Source organism: Ictidomys tridecemlineatus, chromosome 11 (assembly GCF_052094955.1).
Source record: "Ictidomys tridecemlineatus isolate mIctTri1 chromosome 11, mIctTri1.hap1, whole genome shotgun sequence".
Lineage (NCBI taxonomy): Eukaryota > Metazoa > Chordata > Mammalia > Rodentia > Sciuridae > Ictidomys > Ictidomys tridecemlineatus.
In genome coordinates, this window is record NC_135487.1 from 34,565,594 (window position 1) to 34,586,703 (window position 21,110).

The 21,110-nt window shown below is 43.4% G+C and overlaps 1 protein-coding gene across 3 annotated transcripts; it reads right to left on the reverse strand.

The window, feature by feature from the left end:
• Positions 1-5,818: 5,818 nt before the first annotated feature.
• LOC101977879 (cytochrome P450 4A11-like) lies at positions 5,819-20,302 on the reverse strand. Of its 3 annotated transcripts, none has more exons than XM_078026210.1 (13): positions 20,046-20,302; positions 16,618-16,759; positions 15,917-15,961; positions 15,308-15,435; positions 14,330-14,451; positions 13,838-13,992; positions 13,291-13,397; positions 13,016-13,206; positions 12,781-12,914; positions 11,288-11,352; positions 11,079-11,155; positions 8,573-8,746; positions 5,819-5,982 (listed from the first exon to the last, which is right to left on the reverse strand). In XM_078026210.1, the coding sequence occupies exons 1-12, from the start codon at positions 20,232-20,234 to the stop codon at positions 8,578-8,580; spliced, it is 1,524 nt and encodes a 507-aa protein (XP_077882336.1). In that variant the 5' UTR covers positions 20,235-20,302; the 3' UTR covers positions 5,819-5,982; positions 8,573-8,577. The 3 variants fall into 3 exon arrangements, with proteins under 3 accessions (XP_077882336.1, XP_077882337.1, XP_005318057.1); XM_078026211.1 differs by lacking the exon at positions 5,819-5,982 and adding an exon at positions 6,277-7,173; XM_005318000.5 differs by lacking the exon at positions 5,819-5,982 and adding an exon at positions 7,915-8,281 and having other exon boundaries at positions 20,046-20,301.
• Positions 20,303-21,110: the final 808 nt, after the last annotated feature.

A 21,110-nucleotide genomic window follows, 5' to 3' on the forward strand; every position in this document is an offset into this window, starting at 1 on the left:
AAAAAACTTAAGAATCAATGATGAAATGGAAGGAACAGAAATACAGGCATTGCTAATCTTTTAGTAGTTTCCAGACCTTGGGAATGAGATGAACATCCTAATATTGGAAGAATTTGGAGAAAATACAAGATGAGGTAAAGCATTTCTATAAAGAGAGATTCTGAGAGAGAAACAAACTGAAGTCCTGGAAATAAAAGACTCTGTAAATCAAATAAAAATTCAAATTAAAGTCTCACCAATCGATTAAAGTAGAATTCAGAATCTCAGACCCTGAAGAAAAGGTGGCCAAAGAGATGACATCACAAAAAAGAATTACTCCATAATTAAAATTTAATTGTAATTAAATTGCTAAATATAAAGAATGAGGATAGGATTTTGAAAGCTTCAAGAGAGAAAGGTCAGGTCACATTTAAAAGGTAACCAGAGTAACATATTACTTCTTAACAGAAACCCTAAAGTCCAGAAGGACTTGGAATAATGCATTTAATTAGCAGAGTAGTTAAGCAAATGATAATTAGGATCACATTTAACTTTATAAATAAATAAAAGTGACAGTAAATAATAAACATCTATCTGAAATAACAGTGTAAATGGTCTCAACTCTGCAATTACATACAGAGAGGTGCAGTCAGGCTGGAGAGCAACAGGTGATCAGGGGTTAGGTGGACAGTCAGAGATAAGCAGGTAGGAGACAGGTAGATAAAAAAAGCAGGTAGGAAGCCTGGAGGAAGGTGAAAGACAGAAGAACAGATAGACAGGAGGAAGGAGGAAGGATAGCCTGAAGGGGGGAAGAAGGGCAGGTGAGCAGATAGAAGGCAAGATGTGGGCAGAAAGGTTGGTAACAGAAGCAGGTGACAAGATAGAGCTGCTGGCTGTAGGCCCAAAGAGCTGTCTTTGTACTCAAAAGGATTATTGGAGCTTCCTCAGATGCAGGTGGATCCCATTCTTGGACCTCAACGCAACTCAAAAGATGGGGAAGGTGACCCTGGTAGGATCTGGCAGCAACTCAAAGTGGAGCAAGGTCATGGCCACAACCATCTTCAGCTCATTAATGTCAAGTTGTTTCCCAATGCAGTTCCTAGGCCAGGAAGGGACAATGACATGGTAAGTGACCCCAGACCTTATTCTGAGATATTACCTTATTCAGATCTTATTCAGACAGGCACTGACTGGCTCCTGAGCCCCCCAGCCTAGAGCTGGACATTCAGGGCCCTCCTTGTTGGGGCCTGTCTTACTCTTCCTTATAGGTCACACATATATCTAACCCAAACCTTAGCTCACACTCTCCTGACCTTTGACAAAAACTATCATTGTTTCAGGACAAGCCCTGGCCCTAATTCTGCTCTTGGAGGAATGAAATTGTTAGGATAGTATCAGAATTCTAAAGGACAGAGGTCAGTGACATGAACCTTTAGAGTTAGTCTTTGGTTCATTCACTCCCTTCACTCACAGTTTCTGGTTCCTCAGTGTGGAGGCCATTTGTTAGTACCCTGAAGAGGGTGGCCCACACTCCCAGATCACCATTAGAAGGACACAGAAGGACTCAGATTATCAGAAATAGGATAAGGTGGGTAAGAAAGGGACATTAGGAGGGCATGGGGAAACTTTGTGGATGGAAGGGTAGTGTTATGTTTTGGATGTGAGGTGTCTCCCAAGAGCTCACATGTAAGACAAATGTGAGAGGGATCAGCGGGGGAATGATTGGGTTGTGAGAACCTTAGCCCAGTCAGTGAATTAATCACCTGATGGGATTAACTGGGTGGTAACTGATGGCAGGTGGGGCATATATATTTGTATATGGCAAGTGGAGATTTCTCTCCCTTTGCTTTCACATCATCATGTGAGCTGCTTCCCTGTCACACTCTTCTACCGTGAGGTTCTGCCTCATCTTGAGAGCCAAGGAATGGAGCCAGCCTTCTATGGACTAAGACTCTGAAACTGGGAGGGATCCTAGAAGCCACCTTCTCTCACCTTTCAGTTGCTCCTCTGGCCTACTCAGTTCATTAGCATCTGTAATCTTCTAATTCTACTCCAGAAATGTCCATCCTTGCCAACTTCAGTCCCCTGGCCTGGACTTCTTTGGTATCCCTGACTCCCCACCTCCACACTAGACTTGCCCTGCCCTTCATCAGGTAGGACACTGTCTAAATGCCTTAGCTCCCTGCATACCCTCTGTGGGCTGCTGCTTTGACTACCTCTTACCTGAAATCCACTTCCAAGCTCAGCTCAAGCTGTTGAGGTCACTGAGGATGTCTTCCCTTCACTTCTGCCTTTGTATCTTCAAGGATCAGGCCAATATCAGTGGCCTGCTGGCTCTATCTTCCAGGCCTCAAAGTCTCCATGGGTGTTTCATTCAAGACAAACTGTAGTCCAGGGCCTTGAACAGTGCCAGAGACATAGAATATTCCACAAACTGGTTATCAAAAATAGTGAGCCAGTGAAAGAATGAAGGAATGATGTCTGTCCAAAGGTAGGTATCTGATTCTGCACACCCTACTTTGTGATTCTAAGCTCTTGGAGGCAGGGACAGTATCTTTTATCTATTTACACACTTAGCATAGGATTTCATATGTAATAATGTTTTGTCTCACTAAAGGCCTAAAGTGATGGGATCAAGTGATTATGGACTGAAATCTCTGAATCCATATGTCCAAATAAATATTTTCCCCTTTAAGCTGATTTTCTCAGTTATTTTGTCACAGCAACAAAAACCTGACTACTACAGATATTTAGAATTATAAAAGATTTGCTTGATCTACTCTTGAAGCCTCACACGTGAAAGCTGAGGGAACTAGGGATGCTCAGCATAAACAGCAGACTCAGGAAAGACTAACCATAGTTTCCCAGCACAAGGCTGCCTGGGCAGGTAACAGTAATAAAGCTGAATAACAGCAGGATGGGATTCTTGTGAGGGAATGGGCTTCCTTTCTCAGGGATGAGCCTAGCCTGAGAGGATATCTGGGTGTTTCTCAGAAGCTTTACGCTGTGTTCCACAGAGGCTTTGTCCTGTGGACTTGCTGGCCAGTCTCTGTGGGCTGAACCTGCCTGCCCTTCTACTCCGCTTCCTCCTGCTTCCTACGTTGTGCCCAAAGAGGGCAGGAATGGGAACTGCTTGAGGGCTATGAGCAGCCACTGCCTGCAACATGTACTGCTGGGCTGCCTTGTACAGCAGAAGAAGTAGGCCCAGCATAAAGGCCACTTGGAGGAATCCAGAGATACATTTTGAGAGTTTGGTGAGGCTCCGTGCAGAGATGCTTGTGAAGCAACAGCTTTTAGACGACTGACGATCCCTCAGTATCACTGAACCTCTGAGTGACCCAACCTAAGTCCTGGGAGGATTACCTTTACCACCAGTGGGAGGGAGAAGGGTCAGGACAGAGCTTGATCTGAATCCAGGGTTGATTCCTCTGAAAGATTTACCTTGGGAAAACAGTGAAGTCAAAGTCTTATCAGCTGACAGAGGCAATGACCGTGAACACACTCACTTTCCTGTCTCCATATTACTTACAAATATTTGTTAGGCACCGATTATGTGCTAGGCAATATCCTAGTGGTGGAGCAGAGATACTAAGAGAAGAAACATGAACCCAGACTTCAAGAAATTCATAGTGTAATTCATCAACTGTTCAGTCCATGATTGCTTGTACTACTGACATGATTTTAGTGATGAAAAAAATTATTCTAAAGAGATACATTGAAGTGTTCCGAGGAAAATATCTGAACAGTGGGTAGTAAGATTAGAATTATTTCCTACTGGACTCCCAAACTGCCCGCCCCTGCTGGGGGTTGCCCTATCCACTACACACTGTGACCCAGGGTGACTGTGGAGCACTGGGCTTTGATTCAGGAGGCTCCAGGCCCACGCACATCAACCTCATTTTATATGTAGCCAGCCACTTACCTTCTCTGAGTACTGTGATTTCTTTTGCAGAGTTGGGTAATAATCCCTTTTGACTTACCCATTAGGACATCTCATTCTTTCTCTCAACAAATTCAACAAATATTTCCTGACCTCTCAGTCTAGTGGGCAAAGGCAGGGAATGACATTAGTACAGTAAAATATGATGAGGCTATGCTGGAGGAATGAGATGGCCACCAGGGAAGAAGAAAATTAAAATACAATGGGATGGTAAAGGAGGAATAATTTATCTGGGAGGAAGTGCATTAGGGAAGGTCAGTCACCAGCAAAGCAAGAACAACAGATGGGGACATGCTCATCTTCAAGAATCTCACTCTCATAATTTCATGATCCTTTAAGGTCAAATCCATCAGGCAGAATTCAGAAAGTAAAACACAAAAGATATTTCAGGCAATAAACAGGGGCTGCAAGTTTTCTCCTGGCCTGACCCCTTACCCACCCAAATGCTTTTTCCAACACCCTCCTTCATTGTCTTATATTGTGACAGGTGATACATTAGTCAACCCCTGAGGCCAGAGATCTTTTATTTCTTATCTGAATCCTGAACTCTGTCATAAATCAAGGGCAGAAGAGCATGTAACTATTTATATTCCAATCCACTCAGCTTTGCCCTCATTTTGAGATTATTTTCCATCCCAGCGTTCTTAGAGTAGTGAGCATTCTATGTTTAGGGCAATGATCAAATCTTTATCAGATATCTTTCATAGCAATCATAAGAATAGAAAAACAAAACAAAACAAAACAAAAACAACAAAACAAACAAACAAACAAACAAAACTCCTCAAGCCTCAAACTATCTCATATCATAGACAGGAAACCTAAGGAAGAAGGGGATTAGCTACTTGCCCAGGATCAACCATCTGGTCAGAGGTGCAGCCAGGATTCTAACCCAGGCAGTCTGAATCCAGAGATTTTTGCTGTTGACTTTAATGTGAAGGAGGCATTGATTAGCTGGGGATGCAGTCCTACAGCATGCCCCAACTTTGCAAGGAGCATTTCTGGCCTATCCTGTTTCATCCAGTGTTTCCAAGTAGCAGGAAGACACGACAGATCATCTTCTCCACATATTGGCACAAATGCAAGACTCTGTACCCAGGGAAGCTCCTGTGAGGGCCAACCACGTGGCTAGATGTACATAGTCATTTAAAATAATCCTTATGGAGAACATAGCATTATATGACCAATGCTTACAAGACAGTGAAAAAAGCAGAAGATAGAATTACATGTGAAGTGTGAGCAGATGTCTTAGAAACATCCAGGGTCAAATCACCAGCAAAATCATGGAGAGCAAGGGATGGAGCCATTTTCATCTTAACATCCTCACTCTCACTTCTTTATGATGCCCAAAGATCAAATCCGAAGTACAGAATTCAGAGTAAAGCACCAAAAATATTTCAGAAAGAATCCCTTGGAAGCCTGCTCTCCCCAGGGCTCCCATTTTGCTCTAATTTTGATCTCATGTCAATGTTTACTTACAAGTAAACATTTCCCCGTCTTCCAATATCCATACACTCCACACCAAAGGCTTATGGAAGGTTGTCACTGAGCATCACATGTCCTTATGCTTCCCAGAGCATGCAGAGACTGCTTATTGATGATGATGCTCCCCAAATACTTCCTGATTTGATGTATGAGCGAGAGAGGGAGTGAGGAAAACTTAGGACTGATTGGATCATCATTGTAATCAGACGTGGTTCAGTTTGGATGCCTTATTTTAAAATAGAAGTTGCTATTTCTTAATATTCCTGCATGCTTCCTGTTCCAGTTTACACATGAGAAAAAAAAAAAGCAGAGAAGAGGCCATGGATCCTGAGGTGGCAGCTTGGAACAGGTACTCCTGTGGGTAGGTTACCCCAGGACCTTCTTTCAGAATTTTCATAAAATTGAGTTCAACAGTGATGCCATTTTATGTTTATCACTTACAATTGACTGTCCACAAAGACTGAATATTCCAGACATATGCCTTTGAAACCTAAATGTTTTGCTCTTTTTCCTTGCTGAAGGAAGGCACAGAACTTTCATGTTTCTTTTTGGCTGGGGACGTTGTGTACCTCCACTTCTCCCTGGAATGATAGGCAGAAGTGAGTCTGTGAAGGTGAGGTCCCTTCACCTCTGTGCACAGTGCTGGCGTGCAGGAAGGTTTCCAGAATGTCTCCTCTATGTTTGCAAAGCATATCTGTGTCTCAGTTTATCAGATGCTAACTAATCTTATTTTACAGTCAAAAGAACTAATGCCCAGAGATGTTAAATGATATTTTTCAAAGTCACTGAGTGTCAGAGTCAGGGGGATCATTGTTAGAAATATTTGGGGTCCTGGGCACCCCAGGAGTCAAAATAAACACTTGGAGACTAATTAGTTCTGTGGGCAGGGCAGGAATTTTACTTCCGTTGCATAGCAATCAAAACCAAAGCAGGCGCACCAAGCAGGCAGCCGGCTCAGCCTTTACCCCTTGGTTTCTCTGTTGCACAACAAGCAGATATTACTATTATTTTAAAAAACCTTTCCAAGTTGAGAAAGAAATTCTCTGGCTTAAGGGAAGAGAGGTGGTTGGCGTCAGGTGCCAACTAGAAGCAGTTGGCATTGTTGAATTAACCTAGGTGTGAGGAGAGGTGACTTGGACTTAGAGCAATGACTGTGGGATTGGAGCTGGCATTGTGGCAGAGCTGTTGAGGGTGTGCAGAAGGAGGGAGGGAAGCCCCAGGGCCTACATGGGTAGCCTCCTCCCTTCCCTGCCCAGTGATTTGAAATCTGGCTGGTGACACTGTGTTCCTGAGAGGTCCTGGCCTTCTATCACAATTTCCTATGCAGTAGACAGGGATCCTAAAGAATAAAGTGTCCTGGGACCACCAGTTCCACCATACCCACTGTTTTAGTCATTTTTTTTTCAAAGTTGTGACTTAAAGACCAGAAAAAAACAGTTTTAGGGATGATAAGTGGGGGTGACCACCTTCAGTTACCACTCAATTAATCTCTATCAGGAAATTAATTCACTGATTGGATTAATGCTTTCATAACCCACTCATTTCACCTCTGAATGTTCTTGCATTGTTTCACACATGAGCTTTTGGGAACACCTCACATCCAAAATATAGAATTCTGCTCTTGATCTCCAAAAGTTCATGACCATCTCACAATGGGAAATACATTTAGTTAATTTCCAAGAGTTTCCATAGTCTCAACAGTTCTAAGAGTGTCTAAAAGTTCAAGTCCGAAGTGTTTTCTGAAACTCAGGGCAATCTCGCAGTTTGAGTTCCTATAAAAAAATCAAAAGCAACTTACAAGTATCAACTATGTAAAGGTATGGAGGAAAGACAGAGGGATGAATTTGCCATAGCTTTCCTATGTTCATATATGAATACACCACAATGAATCTCCACACCACATACAACCACAAGAATGGGATCCTAATTAGAATAAGTTATACTCTATGTATAGATATATGTCAAAATATTCTCTACTATCATATATATATCTAAAAAGAACAAATAAAAAATAAAAATAAAGGTACAGAGTCAATAGTCCCATTCAGAAAAATAGGAGTATAGAAAGAAGGATGGGACCAAAGCAAGACTAAAATCCAGCTGGACAAACAAGTCCTGTAGTTTTATGTCCAGCATCTGGAGCACATGGCTTTGTGATATTCTCTCTAAAAGGCTTGTGTAGCTCTGCCCCGGTGTCTTTGCTGGTTGCAACCCACATGGCTTCTCTGTTGGCTTGTCTCTGCTCAATTCCTGCAACTTTGGTGGGACAATGTCTCACATTTCTGGCATTTCTTAATCCCTGGGGTCTCCACTGCAGCTTTACTTCCTTCTCACATTTCTACACTTCCCCCTTGCAGGGGCTGCCCTCAGGGATTCCAGCCCTGGGACAACTCTGACTTTTTGTTATTGTACTTGGGGTGGGGAATGATAGTGTATTTTTAAAACTATGCTGGATAGTTGGCAGAAATATGACTTGGTTATATCCCTGAAGGCTATAAACACTCTTAGAGGGATTTGGTTACAGAGCAAATCTTTATTTTCTGATTAAGTAAGTTTATGGGGATGTATTTCAATGACAACTTGCCAGGATAAAATGTGATGCCTATGATTCAACTTGACAAGGCTGAATTACTCACTTATTCAATTAAATGCTAGTCCAGATGTAACTGTGAAAAAATGTTTTAGTTAGGGTTAACATGAAATTAGTCAATTTCAAGTACAGGAGATGATCCCTGGGAGGTGGACCTATCCATCCATCAGAAGGCCTTGAAAGCCAAGCTAGCAGATGGTGAACAGGGCTTGTCCCTGAGAAATCCTGCAACAGCTTGTTTTTTGTCCAGGGAAATCCATTTCAGACATCTGATCTCCAGAGCTGTAAGACTATAAACATGGGTTGTTTTAAGACATTATAGTGGTGATAGTTCATTATAACAAAATAGGAAGATAGCACAGGTACAGAAAGGCAGCACAAAGGGAAGAGATAGAAGAGGGCCAGCAGGTGGCCAGAGGCTAGGTGCACAGAGATGTGGTAGGAGACAGGTAGACAAACAAACAGATAGAGAGACTGCAGGCAGGTGCGATACAGAAAGGAAGACATACGGGAGGGCAAAAACAGGTAACAAGAAGATAGAATGGCAGGCAGTAGGTGCAAAGATCGGGCCTTGTCCCTACCAGTATTAGTGGAGCTTCCTGAGATGCAGGTGGAACCCATTCTTGGACTTTAACACAATACGTTGCACGGGGAAGGGGACTTTGGTGGAATCCGGCAGCAGCTCAAAGCGAAGCAGGGTAAGGGCCACGGCCACCTTCATTTCATTCATGGCAAATTGCTTCCCGATGCAGTTCCTGGGCCAGGGAGGGACAAGGCATAAAAAGTGGCCTCAGGTTCCATCGTGAGCTGGCAAGGCATTGGCCCTTGAGCCCCAGCCCAAAGCAGGGCCTTCTCTCATGGGACCAGAACAGTGGTTTTCCTTATAGGCCCCTAACACATCTTCCCCCAGCCTGGCTTACACTCTCTTGACCTTGACATAGCCTACCACTGTTTCGGAACCAGCCCTGACCCTACTTCTGCTCTCACTGACATGAAATCTGTTAGGATAGTGCCAGAACTCTAAGGCAGAGTCTCATCACATGAATCTTTTAAACAGCAAGTCATCGGTTAGTTCACTCCCTTCACTAATAGTTTCTGGTTCCCCAGTTGTGGATACCACTAGTCAGGGCTGCATGGGGAGCAGTGGGCCACACTCTCAGGGTTCACCATCTATGGGAAAAAAAGTACCTATTCCTGAAAGGGGAGACACATATCAATGGAGAAAATCCTGGAGGATTCATCAGGTTTAGGATCCTTAAGCTGCAGCCATATCTGTGTCCATCTCAGTGGTCAGGCTCCTACCTCTCTCATACCCCTCATTCTACCAGTGTTGGTTGCCTTTTAATTCTATTCTGGAAATGTTGGGTTGTTGCTTCACTGTAGAGGGAGAGGAGCCAGGGACACAACACAGGCCCAGGAAAGCAAATACAGATATGACTATTAGTTTTGTCTGCTTCTTGTCTGTCCAGCCCCATTCCAAGCCCAGCTCATGTTCTTCAGGATGTCCTCCCTCCAACTCTGCCTACACATCTTCTAGGCTTAGGCCAATGACCAGTTGGCCTTCACCCCTCTCTCTCCAAGTCACCCCAGTGTTTTATTCAAGGATATACCACAGTCCAGGGCCTTTGACGGTTTCGAGGACATTCCACAGTTGTTCAATGAGTGGTGAGTGAGTGAAAAAAATGGAAGGAGGGAAAGATGCTCATCTTGGGTATAGGTATCTGATTCTGTACCACCAGTTTCTGCTTTTGTCCTGAACCAGCAGTGGTATTCTATATCTCTGTGTTTCCATCTCTAAGCATAGGACTTGGTGCAGGGAAATATATCTTTTCAATCTTTATGTGTGAATTAAGTTAAAGAAATTGAAAAGTACTCAGTAGACGACACTGAAAATAAATGTTAGTTCTACCTAGAAAATGATATATCTAGACTTTCCTATCCCTTCATGTCAGCAACATTATTTGTAGCCAATGTCTAGGAAAAAAGAAGTAGATCAAAAAAATCAAAATTTGGAAAAACCAATGTGAATTATCAAGTTGCTGAAAGCCTGTTCTAAAGCTAATAAGCATTTGAAGAATTCACATAATCATGAATCAGAAAAAAATCTTTGTTTCTAGTAATATTTACAAGGTGTATGGCAAAGTATATTGCAGAAGACAATTCCTGAGTGTTTGTGGATGGCCACAGCAGCCCTTTGGAGTATGCTTACCCAGCTTCATGGTTCCTTCAAGGTTCTATATTAGTTCTACCTAGAAAATGATATATCTAGACTTTCCTATCCCTTCATGTCAGCAACATTATTTGTAGCCATTATATGTTCTATACATATCAGGTGACTTTCAAGCAATATGCCATATACAAAATAGTAGATTTTTCCTCCAAGGCAATTTATTGTCCTCATTTTTATCCTTTTTGTCTGAAGTTGGACTATATGTGCTTTAAGTATAATTTTAAGGTAAGTTCTTACTTGTTTTTTCAAGTTTTTACAACTTGGAAAGCTACTGGAGGAACATGAACATTCACATGCAGTCAAAAATCATGTTGGGAGAGACTGCAAATGTGGAGAGAATGCCCATCGCTGTAAACTGTCTTCAAAGGGCAAAGTATCTGCACAGTTGGCATATGTCAAGCTTACAGAAAACAAACCCAAATCCACTCATCATTTGCTTCAGTGATCCAAGGATTAATGACTTGAACAAAAAGGGCGGTGGTTGGAGTAGAGACTGTGTGGGGGGAGAGGACTCTATATAATAAGGACCAAAACTAAGGGGCATAAAACTGAATTTATGTTTACATGAGCTTTCCTAATTCATAATCATATCCCTAATGTGTGGAAAACACCAAAACACACTGATGCTGAAATTTGTCTGGCCCTTAGGAAGGACAGTGGGCCAATGTCTCTGTGGCATAACTTGAAATGCAACCTGCTTTTGGGCACAGATATACCCACCCAAGTCTTCTTTGTTTCATTCACCATCTAAAAGGGCATATCTAGAGCTGCTACATGCAATGAAGGGATCACAAACATCAGGTTTGTGCCCAGAGACTTCTCTTTCCTTATCCCACCACCAACACAGGACAGCTCACCTAGATCCCCCTGAAAAAGGCAGGAATGAATGGCTGTGTCGAGTAGAACTGGGTGCAAATCGGAAAGGGTCAAACTCCTGTGGAGAGAACAGAATAGGTGAGGGTCAAGCCCTGCTTCCCACCCATGAGGGGACAGAATGCCCAGAAATAGGAGCAGGAGGAGGTATCCTCAGAGATTATTCCCTTTCCTTCCCTCAGAACCTCCATACCTCTGGGTTTGGCCACACCTTCGGGTTGTGATGAAGGCCATAAATGGATAGTGAGACAAAGATACCTGTAGGCAGATAGGAGATAAAGAGAAGACTTACTGAATCCATGAAGTAGGGCTATGGTCCCTTGGCCAGCAGGGGACCTGCAGACCCCAAAGGCCTGGTGCCATAAATCATGTCTTTGAGTAGTATGAGTCAAGTACAAGGAGTTGGGGGAGGGCTTGGCAAAGTCCCTGAGCACAGGTGAGGAGCAGAAAACTACAATTCAGGAAAGAGAAGCAAGAAAACATCGGAGGCTCACAGTTTGTAGTAACCCAAGTGACCACTCACTTCATCAAATGCCTTCCATCAGTCTTTGGAGAATATAAACTAATTCACTTGATATTCACAAACACCAGTTGGAGGCAATTTCACAGTCTCTGAGCAGCAGTGAAATGCAAACGACAGGGAGGTTTTATCTTCATTTTTCAGATGAGGCACCAGAGGCTCAGAGAGGCTAAGTGACATTTCTATGATCACTCAGCTAAGGTGGGTCAGGGAAGAGGTCAGACCCAATGGTAGTTGAGATAATGGTGTCCTTCTGCCATGAGAGGGGACTCAGATGTAGCCATCAGCTGGTCTCTGCCATCTGCCTAAGGGCTCCTCAAAGACGAAACTATATCTGACTCCTGACATGCCCTCTGTCCCTGTCATATTCTTTCCCCAACCCCCCCCCCACTTCTCATGAAATGAGAATTTTAGGGCTGAAGTCCCGAAACCACACCCAGAGGCTGTGAATATCCACGTGGAGAAGGTTCAGAGGGTTGAGTTATCATTGTGTTAACTGATACGTGTGCCCTTTTGCATGTATCACAGTAGAGTTATTTATACATTCTATCAAATATAAAGGATATTTCAAAAAAAATGTGAAAGTGAAGAAAGAAATTGTACATGTGAACTGTAATTGTTGAATCAAGAATCAAAACCTGTATAGGCAGAGGAATGAAAAGTTGTGCTCCATTTGTGTGCAATGTGTCAAGATGAATTCTACTGTCATGTACAACTAATTAGAGCAAAAATTTAAGAAAAAAGAACCAAAATCTGGAGTGTTGGAATAAAAAATATTAGTGTAGTCCAAATGGAGGTAACTATAGTCATGAGACCATAGACTCTAAAGGTGATTGAGTGATAGCCCTGGAGAATAAAAGAAGCTCATGATTCTATTCCAGTGAAATAAAAGAAAATTGAAAGGGATCTTAGGGATAGTTTAAGCCAATGTCCTAGATATAAAAAGTTCTTTTGGTGTTGAAGGGGAATTAATTTTTATTAAATTTTCTTGTGGCCCAGATAGGTGCCACCACTTTATATGCATCATTCTAACTAAAAAATGAGAAATGATTACTATAAGGAAAGGGGGACACAAATAGGTTCAGAACTGCTGAAGCACATGGGGATTTAGATTCTCCCTTGTCCCTGGGGAGAGCTTAGGTGAATTGAGTCTGAGATGCTCATACCTTTGGGTAAGGAACGTCCATCAGGAAAGGTGATAGGTTTGCTGAGTTTTCTGCCCACAGTTGGTACTGGTGGATAGATCCTCAGGGCCTCCTTGATGCACATGGTGGTGTAGGGCATCTGGTCCAGGTGGTCCCTGAGGTGAAGGCCATCCTGAGGGGCAGGCAGGGCCCAGGAAGACCAGCACCTTGCCCCTACCATAGGCAGGGCTCTCCCACCTCTTGAGCTCTCACTCACCAGGTGATGGAGGCTCCGTCCCCCAGGAGGCTCTGGACCTCCTCCCTGCACTTCTGCTGATGCTCAGGGTGTGTGGCCAGAGCATAGAAGATCCAGCAGATACCACTGGCTGTGGTGTCATGGCCCTCAAACATGAAGGTGTCCACCTCGGCACGCAGGTCCTCATCAGACAGGCTGCTCCCATTCTCCATCTGGGGAGTCCATGGATGAGAAGGCAGGGTTTGTCCCTCCCTCTGCTCCTGGGCAAACCCTCAGGCTTCTTCCCACACATTTACTTTGGCAAACAGGAGGATGTCCAGGAAATCCAAGTGCCTCTTCTTCTTGATCTTCTCCAGCTCTCCCTCATCCTTCAGTTGAGCTTTCCTCTGCCTGATCACTTGGTCTGTCTCAGGTCAATAATTACCAGACAAAATCAAGGGCTACAGCAACTACCAGGAGTCATGTGTGCCACCTTCCCCAATCTGGGTGCCCTATAGAGCACAGGATGCATTTGGGAGCAGGTGTGTAGGCAAGTAGTGGGGGTTCAGCACTATTTGATGCAGGTCAGCACTGCTTTCAGGAGCACAGCACGTGGAGACTCTGCATGAGCTCCTGGAATGGGTCTCATTTCACATTACCAATGTGAGGGCATAGGCAACCACTTCCACGCTGCCTGACCCCCTAACATTTTGGCTCCCAACACTTGCACTAGGGAAGTGCCCAGCATAAATGTGTTCCAAATCCTTCAGGGGCACCAGGAGACCTGGCTGTGCCTGAGGGGTTATTCCCAGCTCCTTTGGGCTAAGCCTGGTAAAGGAGGAGAAACAGTAGAGAAGACAAAACCTGTGTGCCTATGGGCAATCTGGCAGGCATGGTTGGTCCAGCGACCAGCAGAGGTCAGTCTATAGATGATGTCATTCTGATGAAAGGCATTCCGCACACGAGAAGGTATCAAGTAGCCCAGGTCACTAATAGCCTTGATGTAGGACTGGGAATTCCTGAGGGAGAGCATGCACAACAGACTGATGATAGGGAGGTCTGACCTGGAGGCAGAAAGGACTCTGAGATGAGATTTACTATGTGATGGAGACAGGCAACACCGAGACACAGGACTTTAGAAGGTGGCATGAGCAGTCAGTCTTCCACCTGTGTTGGGATCAGGGTTCTGTGACTGGTACAGGGTTGAGTTTGCTCAGGAATTAGAATATGGCCTGGGGCTGGGGTTAGAATCTGGCTTTTTATGAAGGTAAGCTTCCAAGTCTTTCTATGCCTCTCAGGTGAGTCCCCACCACTTGGTGAGAACAAGGACCCTATAGTTGAAGGCTTGTCACTGACCTGTCCAGCTGAACACTGTCTTGATAACTGAAGGCGCACTTCATGATGGAGTCCAGAGTCATCAAAGAGATGTCTTGAGAGATCTCAAATGAGTCCTGGTTAGTAAGCTTCTCCCACTTGTTCTGAGGTGGCAAGGGAACACTGATCTCAGTCCTCTCAGAATGCATGTGCTGTAAGGCTCAGCCCTCTGTGTGTCTAAGTATTCTGATAGAATTTCTTCATGTCATGAAGCAAATGTATGAAAGCAAGTTCAGGCTCTAAAGCAAGTATTTGTATTTTATCACAAACTTTTATTATAAAGTTAAATATATATTCTCATAATGGTATTGCTTTGGTTTGAATTTAAGGAAGAAGTTATTATGAAAATTGTCTTTTGCTAAGTCAGAAAACCTTTTTTTTTTTTTTGGAGAATAAAGGAGAGGAGTACCCTGCTTTTCTGAGACCTGAGCTAGTCCACAGGGCCAAGTAAGAAGATCCCATTTGAGGGTATAAAAGTTTGCAGCATTATGAATCCTAAAGATCCAGGATGTGACTTCAGGAACTTCAATTTCTTTTCCTTTGACAAACTTCTGCTGAGCATATATAGGTAATAAAAACATCAGCTTTGGTGAAAGGTGATTATATAATAGGGTGGTTGTGAGATGTGGGAGCTGGTGTCCATTTCAGTGCATGCATTATGCAAGTCCATGCAAAGGCCAAACAGAAGCCCTAGGCACTCAGGCCAGAGCATGACTGAATTTTATCCTAGGAAGTGCACCTGCCACTGAAGATGCCATTGCCCAGGCCAGCCAGGGCTAGGTAGACCTGCTGTTTGATACAACTGACTACTCCTCTAATCTACTGTGCTGAAGGCTTAGAAATGGGAGGTGGAGTCTATATCCGCCATGACTGATGGCTGTGGAATCTGAATATGTACTGTGAGTGGATGAATGGAAATGAGAGAGAGAGAGAGAGAGAGAGAGAGAGAGACTGACTCACCAGCATCACTCTGACAGAGTCAGCCATGAGTCCCAGGTAGGGCTTCAGGATGTCATAGTGGAAAGCTGGGGTCAACATCCGGCGGTGCTGGAACCACGTCTGCCCATTCAACAGGAGCAAGCCATACCCTGGGTCATACATGGTTGTGTGCATGAGTGAGTGGTCAGTAGGATCAGAGGGAGACTTGGACAATTTGAAAGAAACAGATGGTGGGAGAAGAAGATCCAGATTGCAGAACTTCTTTGGACAAAGACAGTAATGACTGGCACTTTTCAGAAATATGAATTTCCCAGTTGGGCTAGTGTATCTGATGTGATTATGACAGCTGTGAGGTAATTGTTAAAGGAGTTGAGAACAGGGTGAGGAGGGGCATAAATAAATATCAGACTGAAAATATTTGGAGATAATTAGAAGGCAATGTAAAAAGAGCTGAGCCTCAGGAGGGCTTTCAGCTGCATGAGGAAGTGGTGAGGTTCTAGTTAGAAGAAAAGAAATGAGGCTTGATTTAGGGAGGGGTCATCATATTATATCAACTCTTATTCTCTGTGAATCAGAGAAAGAGATCTTGCTGAGAGTGACTGGGGAGGAACTAGGTTTAGATATACATACCAATCCAGGGAGCCAGGAATCTGTAAGTAGTTTTAGCTTTGGGGTCTGAAAGCAAAGGAAAGACTTTTCAGAAAAGTATCAGTGACCAAATAAGGTAGCCTATAGGCAAGTGTGATTGAGGCATGGACTGCCATGAGTTCTTGGTGACTGTCAGTTAGCAGTCTGTTGATCACTTCCCACTGGGTCCCAAGCCTTCAGTCTCTGCCCTGATAGTCAGTTGGTCTCAGGAAGGTAGGCTCTGGAGACTAGCCACTGAACACCCCCTGCCCTGTAATGAAGATTTGAAGTGTAGAACATGACCTTAATGACAAGGAGGAAGACAGCAGAGTCTTGTGGTTTTTCTACAATGGGTAGTCAGTCTTTCTATGACACAGAACAGGGAGGGATATAGTCAGTGTGGATAGAAGGTTCATTTTTAACATCCTGGGCAATTTGTGTTATAGATCAGATCAATTTAGTTTACAAAATTGAAAAGGAATAAAAGAAAAACAATTTTGGTGCTGCATAGCTGTTTTATTAAACATTCAGCAGTCAGAATAATATATAATTGCTGCCTTTGGTCTGGGTTGTGGCGTGGGTAAAGGGCTGGAAGAGGGTTCACACATTTAAATTGCCACTTTTTTTTTCTGGAACTTTATAGACACAGTGTATGTACCCAGGAGAAAAGAGCTGCTGCTGCCGGGATGGGATTTCATTCTCACCTGATCTCCCCAGAATCATCTTCATATAGTCAGGATCGTAAATCATGAAGAAGATCCTACTTCCCCATACCCAGCGAGGACAGGCACTTGGGAATTTATCTACCCATTTCAGCAGCAGTTGCAGTTCCTGGTCCATTTGGAGCTGTCATCAAGTGAAATAAAATCAATATGTTTTCCTTAAAATTCAGTTTTTGGAGTAGGAATGAGAGGTTTAACAGCTATGGGAAGGTTGGGCTGGATAGATCAGAGTCAGGCTATTTGGAAGGACCTGTGTTCCAGTCCAGACCCTTGCTGTCTCCCTATCTATAGGCTCTCATTCAGAACTTCCCTTAGAACCTTACATAAATACTTGATAAATAATATTCAGGGATGGACTCCAAGGTGCACAAAACTCCTTCACACATTTTCATTATAGTTTGATTGTGTTCTTCACAATTTCATACATTAAATTGCTAACTCTTAATACCTCAAAAAGTGATGTTAGTTGAATGTAGGATTTTTATAGAGGTAATCAAAGTGAAGTGAGTTTATTGGGGTGGGCCCTCATTCAGCATGACTGTGGTCCTTATAAAAAGAGGAATTTGGGATATAGCAGTATGTGCAGAGAGAAGACAATGTGGAGGGAAATAGGGAGAAGATGGCCAAAGACTCAGGTCAGCAATAAGTACCTCCTTCAGAGCCTATGAAGGAAACAGCCTTGTCAACACCGTGAACTTGGATAATACATTTCTGTTGTATGTGTTTTCAGTCTGTGGTTCTTTGTAATAGAGCCCTATCAACCTAGTACAATTATACAACGTTTAAGGCATTCCTGAGGTCAGGGAGGGAACATTAGGTTTATCCTGAAGAATGAGGAAACCAATATTAGATGATATGCCCACGTGATTGCATGAAAACCAAACCTGCTGACCCCAGAGTGTCCTTTCCCTGTGTTCCCACAGTTCTTGGGTGTTGATTTATTATCATATTTCAATTCAATCTTTTAATCCGAGGCCCTGTGCTGACAAATTTGGCTTCAATATCTGTCATCTCCATGTTTTCAGAGACCAGCATACAGCATGGCTCGTGGTAATTATGTCTTATTTTTGAAGAAATGAATAAGTGCATGAAGGAATCAATGAGTTCATGTGGAAGAATGAATGGTGAGTCTTCATTAGAATTCTTGTTGCCAGGGACAGGTATAATCTTGGGCTAATGTAAGAAAAAGAAAAAGGAAAAAAAAAAAGAAGGTTGGGGCATTGAGGTACTGAGTGAAGTCCAAGTACCAGGGCAACCAGCATGGAGAAGGGACAGAACTAGAGACTATGAGCTGCCAGTCCTCTGAGTCTCTTGCATTCGTTCATCTGGCAAATATTTGTTGAGGCCTGCTGTGTTCCATGACTTTTCTAGAAGCTTGTGATAAAGCCATGAACCAACAGAAATACTCCTTGCTTTTGTGCAACTGAGGTTCACATGGTGACCAGGGCTACCCTTCCTGTGCTGACAAATCTCCATGTTACCACAGGTCACATCTGTGTGGTGTGCTGAGTCCTCTTATGAAAATCTGATTGTGATGATATAGCCACAGGGTCCACCTAGTCCTCTCAAGTGTGGCTAGCATTGCAGAAAGCTCTTAGGATTCACCTACTGGGGGAATAGAAGGGGGAGATAGAAGAAAGAAGGGGGAGATAGGTAGAGGTGTGCAAAAGTTTTTTCTACAGTCAATAAGTGAGTATATGAACAAGTAGAAGGAAGAATGGATTCATTCATTTTTTTATTGGATAACTACTTGATGAGAACTTACTTTGTATGAATTGCCTTCTTGGAGCTAGGGATAATCAGTGAACAAATACAGTTTCTGCTATCATGTAGCTTATGTTCTAGTGGAATAAGTCTGGGACAGTCAATCCTGACTTGAACTGAGAATTGTCCTGCTTAAATTCCTGAAGAAGGCTACTCTATATTCTCCTGTCATTTCCTTACAGAAGCTTCTTTTGTCCTTTAATCTAGTATGGAGCCTGGTTAGTGAGAGCCCTTACCCTCCAGTTATATGGCTGTGTCCCCTGCAGGGACCTGGGGGACTCTGTTCAGCACTGTTATGCATTCATTTGGATTGCTTGGTACCCAAGGTAGTCTGCTGCATGCTAATGCTGCTCTGGGTACTGTCATTGGTTAACTACACATAGCATTCAAGTTCCTAACTTAGGTAGCAGAGCTAGTTAATAAATGACAATCTCTATAAGACTAGAAATATTTTTCTATAACTGTTATTAGCTAACGCAAGTTAAAAGGTAACTCAGGACTGTAATATTATTTATGTAAATGATATTATCTATTTGTCAAGTCTACAAATAATCTAATGTGTATCAGTGTAATGGAAATTTCCCTGGAGAAGTCGTTAATGGGTCATCATATCAGCAGCTAGTTCTGAAAAAAAAAATCATTCAGTTGGTGACACCTACATCAAACAAAAGTTCACAATGTTTCAAAATCAACAAATAATCTAGAAGTTTTTGGTATAGCAATTTGCATAATCAATCTGAGTATTTCTCTAAGCCAATTCTAATGGTTCCTATATTTGGTTCCCCATATGCTGATAATTATTTGGCATCCTCATAGAAAGTGGTAGCTCTGTGTACCTCACCTCCAAGGTTGCCAGTAGTTGTTCCTTTCTCTCCTCCTAGTGACTCCATACCTATACCAGGCTATGAAGGGGTTTGTAGTACAGGGAGGGGATGATTGGCTTGGTTCTAAGGATATCACAGTCAGGGTGTGTGGGAGGAGATTGGAGAGGTTAACAGGTCGTGTTTAATGAATAAGTAAAAAATTAGTACTACTCAATTGCCGGTCATCCTGTCTCCCTCATTCATTCATACCACTGTTAGGGTTTCAGCTCTAAATCACCCATTCTGGAAAATTCCTTAGTTTTAGGCAAACCAAATCAGTTTGTCCCTTCTCTGGATATCATTCACCCATCACAGAGGAATGACTACTTTCTTGTGGACAGACACATTCTGAGATTCATGTCCATTGTCACCATACACCAAGAACTCCATAGGGCAGAGATTCCATAATACTAATGTCTGTGATCCCGGGCAACCTCAGGCCAGGTACAGAGGACAGCATTGAGTGGCGGGGCAGGGAAGCCTTATTCTTTGAGAATAGATGAGAGAACTAAGGGTGCTCAATCTGAAGAGGAGACTCAGAAAGGAACCACAGAGTTTCTAGGATAGATGGCAGATCTGCATAGGGAAGGAGCATGTGACAGAGCTGAGTTAACAGCATTACAGAATTCTTGTGAGGGATGAGCTCACCTGAGAGGTGAGCTAGGTGTTCCCTGGAGGTCATATCTGCCGGTCACACAAGAGGCTTTGCCCTGTGGACTTGTTGACTAGGCTCTGAGAGCTCTGGCCTCCCTGCCCTCCTACTCCCTTCCTCCTTGTTCCTACCTTGTGCCCAAAGAGCCAGTGGGAGGGCGGGGATGGGAACTGCTGGGTGGCTTTGAGCAGCCATTGCCTGCGAAGGTAGAACTGGGCTGCCTTGAACAGCAGCAGAAGCAGGCAGAGCAGGGAGGCCAGCTGGAGGAACCCAATGATGCCGCCCTGGAGTCTGAAGAAGCTCAGTGCAGAGACGCTCATGGTGCAGCAGCTTCTAGATTATTTGCTGTTTCTTAGTGTCACTGAACACCCACCTGACCTACTCTGCCTCTGCCTGGAAATATATCCCTCCTACCTGTGGGAGGGAGAAAGTAGAGGGCGGAGCTTGACCTCAGAGTCCAGAGTTGGTTAATATGAAAGATCCACCGTGGAAGACAGGGATTTTGGTCAGCTGATAGTGATAGGGGTCATACGTATACTATTTTACCCCTCTTCCTTTCACTCATAAATATTTATTTATTCATTTATCTGTTGACCACTTTCCCTGTTTTTTTTCTTTTTTTAATTTGAAAGCGAGATTATTTTTTATTTGTACACAGTAACAGTACAGTGTGATATTTCAGCACACGGATGCAGCGTGTACTGATTATACAAGGGTACTTATCATTCCCATCTCCTTTAACATTTATCTTTTCTTTCTCTTTTCCGTTGACAAAGTTTTATTTTTTAAATATCAAACAAGATTATCATACAAAAACAGCTATTCTGCTAAAGCACTGTCTAAAGTGGGGGTCTCCATGCCCTGGGCCTCTTCCCAAACATCATGGCTTTGACTGCTGCTCTACTGCTCCCGCAGAGAGTTCCTGGAGTACACTTAAGAAGTTCGGCTCCTGTGTATTTGCTTTAGAATCACCAATGTCAAGTTCTCGTAGTAGATGGTGAGTGACCCTCAGTGAGACTGCAGAGCACCTAAAGTATCTATCTCTTGGGTAGCTAGTGCTTCCTGGTGTCCAGGGCTGTGGTGAATGAGTGTCTTGCATTGCTCCGTGAAGCATTCAGTCACTTCTTGAGGGGGCTGAGCATGCTCATGTGGGCTCTGGGCACATTTGCCAGCTCCTACTGCCTCTGATGGGTGAA